At 39.7% G+C, this 17,232-nt stretch overlaps 2 protein-coding genes across 3 annotated transcripts; both read right to left on the bottom strand.

Moving 5' to 3' along the window:
* Nucleotides 1-476: 476 nt before the first annotated feature.
* On the bottom strand, nucleotides 477-2,012 carry LOC103987118 (F-box protein At1g67340). 2 transcript variants are annotated; one of them, XM_065111830.1, is made up of 3 exons: nucleotides 1,681-2,012; nucleotides 1,422-1,584; nucleotides 477-1,320 (listed from the first exon to the last, which is right to left on the bottom strand). In XM_065111830.1, the coding sequence occupies exons 1-3, from the start codon at nucleotides 1,953-1,955 to the stop codon at nucleotides 625-627; spliced, it is 1,134 nt and encodes a 377-aa protein (XP_064967902.1). In that variant the 5' UTR covers nucleotides 1,956-2,012; the 3' UTR covers nucleotides 477-624. The 2 variants fall into 2 exon arrangements, with proteins under 2 accessions (XP_064967902.1, XP_009403599.2); XM_009405324.3 differs by having other exon boundaries at nucleotides 477-1,341; nucleotides 1,681-2,010.
* A 10,238-nt stretch (nucleotides 2,013-12,250) lies between these two features.
* On the bottom strand, nucleotides 12,251-13,681 carry LOC103987117 (ribonucleoside-diphosphate reductase small chain). Its single transcript, XM_009405322.3, has one exon. It carries the CDS (start codon nucleotides 13,501-13,503, stop codon nucleotides 12,469-12,471), a length of 1,035 nt encoding a protein of 344 aa, XP_009403597.2. The 5' UTR covers nucleotides 13,504-13,681; the 3' UTR covers nucleotides 12,251-12,468.
* Between the last annotated feature and the right edge of the window lie 3,551 nt (nucleotides 13,682-17,232).

The raw sequence follows: 17,232 nt of genomic DNA, 5'->3' as shown, positions 1-17,232 counted from the left end.
GAGCGTTTTTACTTTCCACAACACCGCCAATTCAAGCGGTTTCTCTCTCATCTCGACAAAATTAGGGTTTATTGCCATGTATTCCAAATATTCCTTATCCAACTGTAACGTCAATCTTTTAGATGTAATCTCTACTTTTTCATCTCCCTCAAGTCCACTTTGAGAGGAGGATTGGAATGGCTCGATTGAGCTAACTACAGTTAATTAGAATTAACTGTGGTATAATCCCACAATTAAGTTTCTATTATATTTGGCCACAGGAACGCCACATTACGTATTTTTCTTTGTCAAGAATTTCCATGATTATATATCTCTTTATATTTGAATCTCGTTTTTATCATTTATTTTTTATAAAATATATAAACAATTTTGACAAGGAAAAAAAAATTTCATGCTAAAAAATATTTTAATAAATAAATAAATATAAATGTATATATATATATATATATATATATATTATGGGAGAAATAAAAACATGAGAAAAAGATGAAGCCATATTTTTGCTTTTTTTTTTATCTCTATAGAGGTTGAGAAGAAGGAAAAAAAAAGGGCATCATTTTTGCCTGCTGTACAAAAATAGAAAAAAAAAACCAGAAAAGAAAAGGAGAAAAAAAGGACTACCTCTCAATTCAACATCATCATCATCATCATCTCACCGTCACCAACCTCCGGTGGGGCTCCGGCCGCGGCGGCGGCATCGAGCCATCGATCCATGGGAGCGCACTCGGCCTTGTGCGCCAGCTTCCAGTGGAGCGCCTGGCACGCCCGCGAGCAGTAGTTGACGACGCCGCAGACAGAGCAGCGCCGGAACTCGTGCCGCCTCATCTCCCGCCGGCCGCAGCCGATGTGTGAGCAGAGGCGGAGGCCATCCTCCCTCGGCCACCCGCTGGCGCCCCTTGCCGCGAACCACTCCGCCATGAACCGGTTGGCCGGGTGGGCCTCGGGCGCCGGCACGTTGCAGCCGAAGTCGCTCAGGAGGGAGCAGCCGGAGGCCAGCGCGTCACCGTGGCGTTTCCAGGCAGGGGAGGAGTTGAGGACGGCGGCGAGCTCCCGGGCGTTGGCCTGGATGAGGAAGCGCCGGCCCTCGGCGACATTCCGGCGGACGCCGTAGCCGTCCTGTAGACAGTGGCCGAGCTCCCGGAGCGCGTCGACGTGGCCGAGGACGGCCGCGCGGGCGCACAGGGCGACCCCGGCGCGGAGGTCCTTGTCGTCCTTGGAGCCTCCGCTGCCATTGAACTGGATGACCGCCAGCGAGTACAGCGCCGCGGCGTGGGAGCCCATCGCCGCCCGCGCCATCAGCGACGCACCGCTCCCCCGGTTCTGCAGGCAGTAGAAACGGATCTGCGGCAACAAATCACAGAATAGGAATCTCCAAAATCCTTCCTTTCGACCAAGAACGAAACAGGGGAGACGCCACCTACCATGCCGAGGATGTAACAGGCCTCCAGATTTCCGGCGTCGGCGCACTGCTTCAAGAACTCGTGTGCCGACTCCGACCAGTTCTTGGCCCTAACCGCGAGCGATTTCATGGACGCCATGGCAAGAGCCAGGGGATCGGACCCCAATTCGTTCAGCCTCTTGCATCTACGACGGGAAAAAAAAAAGCGATTTTTAGCACAGAGATGGAACAAATGAGACGAGTATTCGAGCGAAATGCAGGAAGCTCAGAAGGAATAGTACGTTATCCGGACGCCAACGAGGTCAGCGGGGCGAGCGGCAGAGGCGCTCAGCTTGCAGAGGATGGAGACGACGAGATCGTCAGGGAGGGAGTCGAAGAAGTCTGGCATCTCCCCAGCGACGCCCTCAGCGGCCATCATCCTCGCGGGTTCGTCCGCCGCTGCTCCTCCGGCAGGGACCCGCCGCGGCCTCTTCCTTCTCCTACCCTCCTCCTCCTCCTCCGGCTCCTCGGCTCTCCACTGCGGCCTGGGGTAGCAGACGCCTCTCCTCGTCCGCATGGCGCTCTCGTTGGCTGCGCGGATGGGCGAAGGACGCCTCAGGAGGAGAGCGACAAGACCACCGTATATACACAGCCATACACAAAGCAGGAGTGTCTTAGCCAAACGAAATGACCGTATCGCCATCGGTAGACGGTGGGAATCAGCTGCTCGCACACGGTCAAAAGTGCGTTGACCCGTCACTTCCACCTCACGCATGCTTCTCTCTCCTCTTTCTAACACTGGCGGTTGAAAACAAAAAAAATTCAACTAAAAGTAGAGATAACTACGTATTATCTCATTTAATTAATTATAATTTACATCACAATCCTTATATTTGAAAAAATAATATTATGATCCTTATAATTATAAAAAATCTTTAATCTCAATTTTTCTCGATCATTAATTTTATCGACGAAAAAAATCGCATGTGTTATCACATGTAAAACGGCACGAATAAAAAAAAATAAAAAATAATTTTATTACATATTAATTTCATATAAACTATTTCTTCGGAAGAGATTTTCACATAAACAAATTAAATTCTTTGTTGATATGGCTCACTCTTTTTAGATTTCTCTCACTTTTTGTTTTTTGGATTTCTCTTATTTTTGTTATCATTTTTTGTTTTTTGGATTTCTTTTTTTATATTATCCCTTACTTTTTGTTTTTTGGATTTCTCTTACTTTTTGTTTTTTTGGATTTCTCTTTACTTTTTGTTATCTCTTACTTTTTATTTTTTTGGATTTCTCTCACTCTTTTCAGACAAACAAACTAAATTCTTCGTTGATATGGCTCACTCTTTTCACACAAACAAACTAAATTCTTCGTTGATATGGTTCGCTCTTTTCACACAAACAAACTAAATAATTTTTAGATTTCTCTCACTTTAGATTTCACACAAATAATTTTATTTTTTGGAAAGGGTTTGGGGCATAGCGTCAAGGTTTCGCGACCGCTACGGTGTGTAATCCGTGATCCTGACATGTTTGACGGAGAGAGAGAGAGAGAGATAGTTGAGAAGTTGGCAAAGTAAATACGGCTATGAAGTAAAGTGAGTCGGAACGGAAGACTGAGTCAGGTGGTCGACGGTCAAACTTCCAAACCCGGCGGGCACTTGTATAACTCCGAGAGAGAGAGAGAGGGGAAGAAGGAGAAATGATGGATGAACAAAGACAAAGAACGGTTCGAAACAAAATAACAACGTTAATTAAGTTTGAATTGATGTACCTGTAATCAATGAGGCTTTCGTCGTTACGTAATTTGAAAATAAATTATGTATAGATTATCGACTTCTCCAACTCTACAAGAATTGAAATATATGATTCAAAAAAAATATTTAAAATATATGATAAAACTGAAATTTAGTTCTCAATAGAGGGATGATATTGATTTTAAATAATATTTTTTGAAATCAGTGAGGCTTCCTTTCATTAATACAAGATTCGAAAATATATTATGTATTATGTATAGATTATCGACCTCTCCGAATCTGTTCGAAGAAAAAAATATTTAAAATATATGATAAAACTGAAATTTATTTTTCGATAAAAGGATGATACTGATTTCAAATAAATTTATTTGAAATCAATGAGGCTTCCATTAATATGAGATTTGGAAATATATTATGTATTATGTATTTTTGACTATCTTGAGCGTCAGACGAACATTGATTTTCATACGAAAACCCCTCGAGGTCAGATCCCCACCTCAGAGATACCTCAAGATCACCTTGGAGCCGCCTCGAATGTCTCCGTGCAACTTAGAGAGAACCTCGGATGACTCTATGCCTTCGAGTATAGACCAAGTCGGACTGACTCTATCTATATTACATCTCTCGACACCTCCAAACTCAAGTAGAATGCCTCAAGCTTGAAGAACAAAAATTTTATGTTCAAAGCCTAAGTTTGTGTTAAATAACTTTGACCATGTGCTTGAGATTGTTTTAATGTATAATTACATACATTCAATGGGTACTTAGTTTTATCGAAATATCGAGTGTTATTTTGAATATAGAGAGTCATTTGAATCGTACCCAAAAAAAAATATTATTGATGTTATGTGTTGATCGGATGTCCCACGAGATGTTGACATATAAGTTGCCTAACTTGGTAATAAATTGATAATCATATGACATTCAATATTTTTTCATATCAAGGTGGTTGGTAGCCGGTTCGTCATACCAAGCTATGCCGCTTAGTATAAGCAATTCGTATTGGTCTGATAGAGGATCGATATATAGACCACCTTCTATCAAGTTATACCTATTTCATGACATCATATCGGATGAGACTAGATTTGTACTAGTCGGTAATGATGAATTTTAATTATTATTGATCAAGGGCTCAAATTGCCCTATTTCAAATAATCAATTTGACCATTTGAATCATAGGAAAGAGTTTTTAAACCCTCTCTTCCGCTTCAATCTTCCACTCAACTTGCAAAGGCAAAAATGTAACGGGGAATATAGTAGTATCATCTACACCATAGGAAAGAATTGAGCTGTGCGGACACTTTCTCAATTGCATTCAACAACCCGCTCGATCTATAGGCATGGCAATACATGAACAGTAATACCTCGATCGATGATGATACTTACATCGGGGAGTCAATGGTCTCATGTACAAAATTCAAGATAGTGCATAAATCAAGAATTAATATTTTACACATACTACCCAAGATTCAAATCATAGAACTCATCGAGGTACTAATCAAATTTATACACAGATGGGAAAGAGGAAGATAGTGGATGATTTTTAGTAGATGTAATAGAGCCTATATGATGTAGACACAGAGCTCATCGTATTCACATCCATTATATTATGGAGAATCTTACGACTAACAATAATATAATGATAGTTAGTCATACTTCTCCGAGTAGTAGTATAGTTATCGAAAGTAAATCAATGGCGAAGGTAGAATTCTAACATTCTTCATGCTCCACATCAATACATGTCATAATTATCCTTGTCTAAGGGTTGTGTCGGACATATAGTTCATAATGATTAGACTACGACCATCATTACATCGATGCACCAATGAATATGGTGTATCAGTATACTATGTCGTAGGATCATTTTTAAGATTAAACCTAATAAATTATTAAATTGATATATAGATATATAGGATCGAGGACCTCGATTTGTCGATCGTTGAGTCACATCATTTTTTTGTGATAAAATCAAGTATATCCATCGATTAATTACTTAATTCATTTGAATCTTAAAGTTTAAATTATTTAAAACTAATCTAATAATTTAATTTATTTTTTTAATTGATAATTCAATATTAATGAAAGAAAGATCCCAAATGTACCACAAAATTACTTCGCAAAGAAAAAGATATATCACTATTTTTTTTAATTTAGATTATTTTTACTAAAATTATATTAAATATATTTATTTTTACTCAAAGTCCTAATATAATTATTATTTTTTATATTTTTAGAAATTTTTAAAGCTATTTTCGATAATTTTATCGTACTATCGATATGCTTAGTTATAATGATATACGGTACGTCGATACACCTCAATACATATCGTAAAACAAATCTTAGTTGCTAGGTATATAGTTTAATTTTTCTAAAGGAGAGACAAAAATATGCCGAGATGTTTTAAGCTTTTAGATAAATAATATTGATAAAAAAATTGAAAGTGGTATAAATTAAATTCGAGAGGGATACAAATAGAAATAGACACTTGAGTCAAATACAAGACTTAGTGGCATTTGGATTAAGCTAATGCTGGCTATAATCTGGTCAACTTTGACCGCTACAAGTCCTTTGACCACATCCACCAAATTATTGTCAAACCCTAATTCCCACCACATGCATCGAGTTAAGGTTGAGCGAGGTGGCCATTTCTCACTAGTCGAAGCACCTGTGGTGGTTGGTTCCTTTGCTTGGAAGAAGGGAGAGCTGCTTTGTGGCCTAATTTCTTCTTCTAAGAAGAAGAAGAAGAAGAATAAGAAGAAGAAGAAGAAGGTGGTCATCATCATCAATTGTTTTTGCTTGGTTGAATCAAACACATGTATCAATTCCCAATGTTTTATTCTCCATTTGGCCCCGAGATTATTGAGTTCCGACTGCCATCACTGTGGCTAACACTGCCATGATTGCTAAGTCTCCTAATCCCTTACGCTATCCACTTATTCCCATTCCATGTGTCTTTGGAGATGCATACATACACTTTGGAATGTGTTGCGTACGCTATATGGATTCTTGCCAAGTGATTGTTTGTGTCCAAACAAGAGAGAGAAAGAGAATTCTTAATTCAAGAATAAATGTGCATGCCAAATACATAATAACATACATATATGTGTATATGTGACCACATGTGGCTTAGGAACCGCTAACGTCGAAGGCAATAAATGGCATTAATTATGGTAGATAAGTAGTCATATTCTTCGATCGTCATTTTTGAAGTATATCACTTGCACAACAGGACACTAATTGTTTATTAATTAAGGTAGATAAGTAGTCATATTCTTCCATTATTAGAGAAGGTACGAGGAAAATATCATCTTTTACGTCTATCACTTATGTAATAATTATGCATTAATCGTCTATGTATTAGTGTAAATTCGACCCATAACTTTTTAGGTAAATCAAATATAAAACTATCATAAGAGCTAAGTACGTAGCAATGATTTGTCTTGAAAATTGCAACTAGTATTTAGCAAACAATTAGGGGGGAAAAAAGTCATGTTTGATTGTGATATAATTATTTTCTGAAATCCACTTGTCAAAAATCCATCTAAAATACAAGGTAAGAAAAAGTATAGGATAAGTAGAAATCGTTTGTAATGTAAAAGAAAGAAGAATTGATTGTGAGGTAAAAAGTGTATTCGAAAATACTTGAAAAAGGATATTAAATTCGATTTGATTATTTTCTTATGGTAATCCATATTTGGGTGTTTTCGATCAATGGGTTGGAGTCAAATGTCAAGAATAAGATCGATCACATCCTTCTAGAATTCAAGAACATGATAAGTGGGGAATTGGTCGTCCCAAGTTAGTTGATTTGTTCGTTGATAATTTTCTAAACCTTAGAGTTTAATATACATTGGTGACTAGCTTTCGTTTTTATATGGAGGATTTTTTTGGAGTTTAATATAAATTAGATCCTCTATTTATTATTAGAAGCTTACTATTTAAAGTCTTTTTTTACTATTGATTATTATTTATTATTATTATTATTATTTATAATCTCAATATTATCAATATTATTTTATTTTTCCTTTCTTATGATCTCTTATTAGTTGCCATTGTCATCGGTTGCGACCATGCTCATCATTGCTTTTGATGTTGCTCGTTATTGTTCGACCTTGCTCATCTCTTTCTCTATGTCATAGGAGGAAGAAGAAAAGAGGGTGTTTACGTACATTTGCAAAAGGGATAATATAGTGATATTATTTTTTTTAAAAAAAAGTTTATAAATAGTAATATATTATTTATTAAATAATGGTATGAGTTTGAATCTTATAATTATTTATGTAATATTAGTTTTTTTATTTGAACTCGCATCAAACATTTGAATTTTGAATATAATTTACAGAATAGATTAGGGTTTAATTTCATAAATAATATCCAAATCATTTTCCAAAGTGTAAACTTTTGGGACAAGTAATCAATTATTTTAAAACACTGACCCCTACACGTAACTAATCTCAATGTGGGTGCAATCCGACCGACACGAGCCTATGTTTGACCTCAAGATTAGCTGTCAATGCATCATTAATAGCAGAGACAATCATCATCAACATCAAATAGTTTGCCATTAATGAAAAGTATAATTCATTAGAAGGGGAAACCTTTTTTGAGAATATACTTGGAGATATTTTGTAATGTGACATGTGACATGTAATCGTTGGGTTGAGATCGTAGTTAATGTTCTGATAGATAGAGATAACTCGTAATAAATAGAATCATGAAATCTTACATCAAACCTAGAGGGTCTATTGACTCAAATTTTCATTAATGCTATGCTATATTTCTTCGTGATCGTGAAGATATCATGTCGACTAATTATTGTTCTGATAGAGATAACTCGAAGATATGGACTATCCATGTGTCATATAATCCATTCAATTAAAGTTTGTTGGTTATTTTATTTATTATTATTGGATTCATATGAAAATTTTGGTTCAGAGGATAAGATTGATAAATCATTTTTTTTAATATATATATAAAAATAATAATGACGGAACTGAAATTAATTAACAAGACATATTCAAAATCTTTTTCTAAGTATAAATAATTTATTTTACTCAAATCATATATATTAATAAATAAAATATCAAGAAAATGGACAAAGGCATGAATAGTAAGTATATCATAAACAAACACACGTTTCTTTTTCAGGCATCGTCCGAAATGAGGTGTCGGTACGTCACCGACAGCCGAAATGCCGGTCGTCGTTGGCGGCGGTCGTGGCACGACTCCGTCTTACCCCACAGGTGCCGCCCTCCCACGGGCTCATCTCTAGCGAAGATGGCGGAGGTGGTCAGCGCCCTTGACAGCACGGTGACGCCGTTCCCCGTCTTCCCTGAACCTGGACCGGGCAACCATGGAATATTTCACGGCTGCTGTAATCGAAGCTTACCACACGAGAGTGAGTTAAGGAATGGAGGAGGCTGCCGGCCTCGGGATTCCACAGCAGGAATGGGTATCCCTCAGTGCTTCATTCCTTCCTTGTGCTCCCTTGTTCTACTGAACAAGGCAGCGTAGTTTACCGTCTCCGAGAACACCATCGCAGCAATGCAAATGGAGGGTTTGGGGTTGGGTTGAAGACAGAGGAGGGACGTTGCTTCACGCACTCCTCCTGTTCCCTGCGTGGAGGTCAGTGCAGTGTTCGTGATCCCGTGCTCTCTCTCTCTCTCTCTCTCTCTCTTTCTCTGTCTCTCTCTTTCAACATTTATGCAGCAAGTATAAGGGATGCAATTGACCGTTAGACTTCGTCATGAAACCCTTCATTTACCCGATGGTTCGATTAAGGAATGAGGTACTCAACTTTGATTAGCCACGATGATTATTAATATTGGTGATTGAAATGATAATGATATAGATCACATAAGTAGATCAATGCTTCGATTGATGCAACTAAGTAAAGCATCCCTCAATAATAGAATGTAATCAAATCAAGAAAAACTTAGCGAGTAATGCAACTTATGAAAAAAGAGAAATTAACACTTTTCTTCGTAAAGATATACATTGAGTCAAATAAAATGTTTCTTATTCCTTTTGGCTAAATTAGTATTTGTCAATATGACTAAATCAATCAAGATGCATCATATAAGCCCCACTATCTTGAATCGAAAGAGAAACCACCAAATCCACTTTGTATGGTGGAGAATTAATCCTTTGGTCAACCCTTATCTTGTGAATTAACCTACAAGTGGTCTCTCTTGTGGTGTCCATGGAAAATGTAGGTGTAAGATTACTTCACATTGTCTCCATCAGCATTAAATGGATATGGCACCATTACGTGATGGTAGCCCACAAATATATAAAATCTACTAATTTATTGAAATAAAAGAAAGAAAAACAAGATGATAAAGCTACTTGCAATTACCATAATCTTGAATAATAATAATAAATAGCAGGCTATCAAAACTAGGTAGGAGGGAAGGAACAAGAGAAAATTGATTAATAGCAAGGCTCCAAGTTGATAAACATTCAAATTGATGATTAACTATGTTTAACATCCTAACATATGCATCACAAGACATACAAAATAAACAGCCTTACCAATATAGAACATGTATTATCTTTGATACATCAATATCTCAGTCATAATGAGAATTGGACCTCAATGCCCTCAATTAATGTGGTTGATGGTTGGAGACAATGATTGGGTTGGGTGCTATCCCAAGGCCAAGTAGATGGATATTTTGTTGATGGTTGTGTCTTGGCTATTGCTTTTGGAAAGAGGAGGCAAGTTCCAAGTTTTGGGAGCAATGGTATGAGAATCCAAGTCAAGGATGAGCACCACTTGTTGTGAGACAAGTCCCACATCTTTTCTTCTTTTTGCTTGTGCTTCTTTCTTTCCCTTCATTTGATGACGGAAAAAGATTGGATTGAAGGGGATAAGAACAAGGAGGTGGAAATAATTGGCCTCATGCTTTATTGCATCAAGGAAAAAGAGGTGGGGGGATGAAGGTGAAGGTACAACAAGCGATCAATCAATCAATCAATCAATCATGGTCATAGTATTTAACATAATCATGGTCTTCAGGATCTGGGAGGGATGAGATGGATAAATCACATGCAAAGATACTTGACCCCATGCAAGGAAACCAGGTTAATTTGGATGCTTCATGTCATCTCAGCCACTGGGTGACTATATGCACATGGATCAAAAATATGAGTGGGAAATGATGGATTACCATCTGTAAGCCCATTGTCTAGGTCATATGGATTGAAGTCGAAGATGTTATAAGCATCATAATCACAAAGTACAGTGAACACATGATGAATGAAAACTTTGTTTTTCTCATCATTGTAGTGTTTCATTGCAAGGCCATCCTAAAGGGAAGAATCATATGAATTGTCATCTCTAACAATTGACTCAAGATTAGTTTCATAAATGTTTCATCTCCATGATAGCTTGCATGAATTCAGAATGAGATTCATACAATCAATCAGTAACACTTCTCCTTCAAAAAATTATTTGGTCGATAACAAAAGGCCATACAATCAGTAACACTTTTCAATCTAAAATAATAATAAATAAAATAATCAAATTAAGAGAAAAGATGTTGGTTCCATTCCTGGATGTAATTGTTCAATATCCATAACATAACCTTCTTCATAATCTTAAAGATGTAACTTACATCTAATGCCACCATAATTTCCTCACTAACTGATTGCCCAGATTAATCCATTTAAATGGAATCCTACACCAACACACAGAATGGTCATTGGCACCACTGCTTCAGGTAAGCATTAGCTGGCAAGATTGATAAGTGGATACATCCTGTAGCTACTAATTAAGACATGAATCCCACCTAAATTTACATGATATCATACAAATGTAGGATGCACTCTATGTTTCATCTAGAGGAGGTAAGTTTGGTAAGAGTGCTTGATGGATCAACAATGGCCTATCATTTGTCATTTCTGGGTCTCTATGTTTAGCCCATCACATGATACCATTAGGGCCTGCCACAGGGAATGCCAGACTCAGCCGAACCAATGGGTCTCATCAAAAGCAAAATTATGCCTCATTGCCTTCAAGTGGCCTATGAGTTTGATTGAATTGAGCCTCATCACAAGTATGGGGTATAGAATGCTCCTTTTACTAAATTGCTAATAGGACAAGAACTTATTCAGCTACATAATAGTCTCACATTCACTATGAAAATTAATCACTATATGCAGTTGAACAGATATTCTACAAAGAAGTATTACCGGAAATGTAAGCAGCCCATACAGTTAGCACAGAAGAAAAGTATAGAAACTGAGAGACATTTCTATCATCTTGTATTCTCTGCTCCAATCGGGAGGAACACATTCACGGTGTAGCAGACCATTCCCCAGGAACACTAAAATGAAGTATGAACAATGTAGATTGCTATCTTTCTCTCAGCAGTAAAGCAAGCATTAGTTGTGAATTCACATGGGCTATCAAATTTATGCACCATGGACTAATATTACATGTTAGTGTCATCTGCAAGTTCTGGTTTGCCATACTGAAGCCATTCTTCGCAATTCTATGCTGTGCTAATTGTAAGATATGTACCCGATCGAATCAATCACTTAGGAATATACTAAGCAAAATTCACCATTTACTGTGCATATTTTATTCCTAGCCAATGACATAATTGAAATCTGCTTGGGTCTACTTGGATGAAACCAGTTGTTTGTTTAAATCACACAATGCTGCGAAAACACGATCATCCTAAATGACTACATCAAGTTATGATCAACAAAAAAGACATGAAAAATAGTCGCTAAATAATGTGATAAAATAGGCTAGAGAACGTACCCAATTACTGCATCCAGAAGCCAGAATCCATTCATCTAATGGTGTCTCTTCTCTGCATGACAAATGAAGGGAAAGCAAACACCAACAAACATCGGCATTGTGCCGGGTAAATACGTTCAGAGAGTGTTGCTAACAAATAATATGTTGCTAAAGAAGTTGGAAAACAATCTCATTAGACAGCACTGCTACAAGACCTACGAAATAATAACATTCAGTTCTCAGGTCACAAACCTTTGGGTCTCTTGAGCATTTCTTCAAACGTTGATCGATCATCAACGACCATTAGCAGACACCCTGCTAGGCATTTCTTCAAACATGTAATAATGGTCATAACCATCAAAGCGTCCTACTAGGCATTTCCTCAAGCATATCGCGCTCGAGAGGGAACATTGAAATTACACTATCTATCCATGGAACGAGCCGTTCCCCACGAATCATTCTTTATACAGATGATGAACAATCGCAGACACTAAGATCGAAATAAATAGCTGAAATCCAAAAGAAAATTAACTAACAAATCACAAAGCGAAGGAACTCCACGGCCACAATTAGAAATCCTCATCCAGCTTGAACACGTGGATGCCTCCATTCCCATTCAAGCTCGACATCACGGAGGCCTTCTGGTACTCACCGACCCTTTTCTCGAAGAAGTTGGTCTTCCCCTGCAGCGAGATGAGTTCCATCCAGTCGAAAGGGTTGGAGACCCCGTACATTTTGCCGTAGCCCAGCGCCCCGAGCAGGCGGTCGGCGACAAACTCGATGTACTGGCTCATGAGGACACCATTCATCCCGACGAGTGCGACGGGCAGGGCGTCGCAGACGAACTCCCGCTCGATGTCAACGGCGTCGGCAACGATAGCCCGGACCTTGTCCTCGGAGAGCTTGTTGCGGAGGAGGCCGTAAAGGAGGCAAGCAAAGTCGCAGTGAAGGCCCTCGTCACGGGAGATGAGCTCGTTGGAGAAGGTGAGACCGGGCATGAGGCCGCGCTTCTTGAGCCAGAAGATGGCGCAGAAGGAGCCGGAGAAAAAGATGCCCTCGACGCAGGCGAAGGCGACGAGTCGCTCGGCGAAGGAGCCGGAAGACTCAATCCATTGGAGGGCCCAGTCGGCCTTCCGGGCGACCGCAGGGACGGTGTCGATCGCGTGGAAGAGGCGAAACTTCACGTCGGGGTCCTTGATGTACGTATCGAGTAGAAGGGAGTACATCTCGGAGTGGATGTTCTCGATTGCAATCTGGAAACCGTAGAAGGCGCGGGCCTCGGGGAGTTGGACGTCGCGCATGAAGCGGGCGGCCAGGTTCTCGAGGACGATGCCGTCGGAGGCGGCAAAAAAGGCGAGGACGTGGGAGACGAAGTGGCGCTCGTCGTCGGAGAGGCGGTGCTGCCACTGGGAGAGGTCCGGCGACAGGTCCACCTCCTCTGCGGTCCAGAAGGAGGCCACCGCCTTCTTGTAGAACTCCCAGATGGAGGGGTAGGTGATAGGAAACATGCAGAAGCGGTCTGGGTTCTCCGCCAGCAGCGGCTCCGACTCCTCCAGTCCTCGTCTTCCTTCTCCTTGGGAAGCAGGTGGCACAATCGTGGGCATGGCTGGTCGAGCAAGCCGGACTGAACGGAAATCAGCAGTGGAGGAAGAAGGGGATTTATGTCTCGGACGACGAGGAAGAGGATTGAGCGTATATATATATATATATATATATATCGGGTGAGAGAGAGCCGGCGGGGGATTTGAATTTGGTGGGCTTCGGCTTGCAGTGGAAGGAGGAAGGGGTGAATGGTGGAACCGTGTGTCAAGTTACCGCGTCATTCTTGCAAGGGAAGACAAGGGAGGCTAGGGGGACCGTCGGCAGGCGGAAATTACCCCTTCAGCCACCTTTTATGTGATTGGACAATGTCGTTGGGCCCACAAACAAGCAGATCGATCCGAACGAGAGTACATTTGGAACGTTCTGAAGTCGGGCGGGAAACTGTACTGCAATCTTGACGGCGTTAATGGGATGAGCGTTTTGGATCAGAGGGGAGCGGTTCCACGGGCGGCCACGTCACGAGATGACGGAGGCATACTCGTGTGGAGACCGTGACGACAAGATGGTTCGGATCTCGTTGGCTATTGGAAAGCGAGGTGACGGGGCGCAAAATATCTGACGAGCCCAAAGGGCAACGAATCTTTATCCAACTGATAGGCAGCACGCATACACGCACGCACACTTCCGAACGCGGTTCACCTGCCCTGTGATTGGAGGCAGTGGGTGGCCCCCCCGGTTTGCAGTCTAAGTAGGTGACCATAAGAGCATCGCTCGCAGAGGAACATCAAATGATGTACAATAAATGGCGTCCAACCTAAAACCCAATCAGCTGCTACTTTGATTCTTGTGGATTGTCTAATGTTTGTATAGTTTGTGACTCGATTCATTCTTTTCTCTCAAGTAATCACTGTTCTCTTACGTCCAACTGCAAACATCACGCTCATGAACAAAGTCCGATGTAACTCTGTGTGGGTCGTGCCAAGCCCGACCCGGCCCACAACATCGTCAGGGAAGCATGTACCATGGACTGCATCGAAGCCTCAGTCCATCCAATTAGTGGACATGAAGCATCGAGTTTAACCATTGTTACTCTGCATTAAATGTTGATTATGATAAAACTAATTTGATTGGATAACATTAATCCCAAAGGGTTAAACTTGTAGGAATCGATTCGATTTATATTATGTGCAAGTTCAACTAGACTTGACACCAAGTTTATGGTGCAAGTCAATTAGACGGGACATTACAGCATATATCAAGCCCTTGGTGTAAGCAAAATAGAGAGAATAACATTGCACAAGCATTAATTAAACAGCAAGCAACATGGAGAGAGACAAATATAAGATTTGAATCCGTAACTTGCTCTGGTACCATGAGAACTAAAATACAAGCCATGTAAGCTAAGAAATTTGGTGAAATATAAAAACCAAACATCTAATCAATAATGTGAGGAATATAATGAGATCAAAGACACACAATAATCCTGCGATGAGATGGAGGACAACGATGTTGCATTGTAAGAGCCAACGTTTATGGCCACGAAATGGCATGCGACCAATAAAATTGTAAAAGATGAGCAATGGTGACAATATGATTAAAGTGATGACGATTCATTTGGTTAAAATGTCATGCCCACTTAGTTGACACACAAGTGAATCCTTGACCTACAAGGTCAATGACATAAGGTCGATAGGGATACTGACACCATGCTAAAATCAAGGGGAGTCGTTACCCTATAATCATAATCTTACAATTTGATGTATGATTCTATGACTTGATAATAGACAAATAATCCATATACCCATTACCATTATTAACTACAACCCAAGCTCAACAATCACCTGACACACTATAAAACCTTCTCAAGTGTGTGCATCCTTAAAAGGAAGAACTCTCCTATCATCTCACTACATATTTGAATATACTATATTATTAATATCTAAGAGGCCTTTATCAAAATTACTCCCAACAGTCTTACAAGATCGTCAATCAAATCCTAAAATTTTGTGTGATGTGTCGGGCAATCTGTCTGTGTGCTTCTGTGAAGAGTGTGGAGTAGTAAGATGTTTGTAGTCTTTGATGCCATTGGCCGCAATCATATTCTTGTGGAGGGCAGTTGGGCCATCGCTGTTGCCTGCCTGCGGTACTTGCTTGATGCAATTAAGCATGTCAACTTCGCACCAACCTGTAACAGGCAGATCGCACACACATGATCGTGCTGCCGCCCAGCTTTTTGCTCCATTTGATTATTGGTTTCTACTATCCCATCTGTTTCCTGGACAGTTGGATAAGGCCAATTTCGACATCACGATTAGCAGATTCGACATAGAATCGTCTGTTTCGATTTTGAATTCATCAGTTTCAATTTGGTTAAATTTGAAATCAGAATCGGATCAGTTTTAGGCGAACCCAAGTCACTAAATGACTGTTTAAATCATCGGTTTCAATTGATTAAAAAAATTAATTATTATATCAAAATTTAAATCAAAATTAATAAATTTAAATTACTAATCACTACATCATAGAATTGTCAACCTGTTGATCCAATTCAATTTCGATTCGAATCAACACGAATGGCTATTTCAATCAGTCAACTGATGTCGATACAGAATTGGGGGGTGTGGGGGGGTGGGATCCGCAGCAGCAGATTGATGTGGATGGGTGATGCAGCCCCATTGACCCTCCAGCAGTGATGGGATGAACCCACTGACGTCCCTCTCGTATGTACATCACCTCGTCAACGCCAACCCGTCGCTTTTACAGCGAAGGGTGAGAGGGGCGTGGGTGGCGATCCTTAATGGTGGTGGGAGGCCGCTGTCCCCCAAAGGAGAAGAGGCATCTTCCCCACCCACATTACTCTCGGGCTGTCGCGGGGGTGTGGCTGAAAAGCATCAGCCCAAAAACAGCTGACATAGGTTGATGGGTGGGCTGCCTCTCACAGCACAAGCTTTGCCATCGCACAGCTTTTTCCCTCCAAGAGCAACTGGCCACCAACCCATGAGACATGGGACGCAGTTGCTGCCTGCCTATGGCTGATGTGATGGGCTCGAACGTTTTGGGTAATGTTAGATGCTGTTTATGCCACCTCATCATCTCCTCCTCTTCCTTTTCCATCCTTTAGTTTATCTTAGTTTATCTAATAAAAATCTTTTGAATCGAATTCCACCTTGATCAAAACTTACTCACCCTTATCCACGTTTTTGTTTTTTTATGTGTCATCCAACTCAATCGATAAAAAAATCTTAAAATTAAATTTCATCATCGTTACTTACCTTTTATATTTAAAAAATTATTTATATAAATATTAGATTAAAAATCAGAGCCAGCATGCTATCATAACTGTCAGAAATCTAATAATGATAAATCTGAGTCAATTCAACCAAATCTAATAATGATAAATCAATTTAAAAAAGATTAACATATATCAGATACCAACACAATCAAAAGATTAAGCATATAAGGTTATAAGTCAAATATAACATATGTAAGATTATATTTACAATTCATCCTTCTTTGTTTCACACACAAATATTTTCAACAATAATGGATTGAAACTAAAATATTATAAGGATCTAAATATTGATGTTTGGCCACACAATCTAATAAAGAAAGCCCTCTTCTTTTAAAAATCATGCTTCAACTATTTAAATGTAGAGGTAAGCAATGTTGGTTATTGTATTAGATCAATTTAAGAGGAAAAACATACAAGGACCTTTTCATTCTAGAACCAATGCTAAAGATTAATACACTATTCTAAGGGCTCCTATGTCATTTAAATCCATTGGATATAT

The sequence above is a fragment of the Musa acuminata genome, chromosome BXJ2-6 (genome assembly GCF_036884655.1).
Source record: "Musa acuminata AAA Group cultivar baxijiao chromosome BXJ2-6, Cavendish_Baxijiao_AAA, whole genome shotgun sequence".
Lineage (NCBI taxonomy): Eukaryota > Viridiplantae > Streptophyta > Magnoliopsida > Zingiberales > Musaceae > Musa > Musa acuminata.
The sequence above is the reverse complement of the archived record's forward strand: the minus strand, read 5'-3'. Positions and strand labels throughout refer to the sequence as shown.

Excerpts from the sequence above, each read along its gene's own strand:
- LOC103987118 (XM_009405324.3), bottom strand. The coding sequence starts at position 1,955 with ATGCGGACGAGGAGAGGCGTCTGCTACCCCAGGCCGCAGTGGAGAGCC. Across the intron at positions 1,585-1,680 it reads CTCGTTGGCGTCCGGATAAC|ATGCAAGAGGCTGAACGAAT; the intron begins GTACTATTCCTT and ends TTCCCGTCGTAG. Across the intron at positions 1,342-1,421 it reads CCTGTTACATCCTCGGCATG|ATCCGTTTCTACTGCCTGCA; the intron begins GTAGGTGGCGTC and ends TTGTTGCCGCAG.
- LOC103987117 (XM_009405322.3), bottom strand. The coding sequence starts at position 13,503 with ATGCCCACGATTGTGCCACCTGCTTCCCAAGGAGAAGGAAGACGAGGA.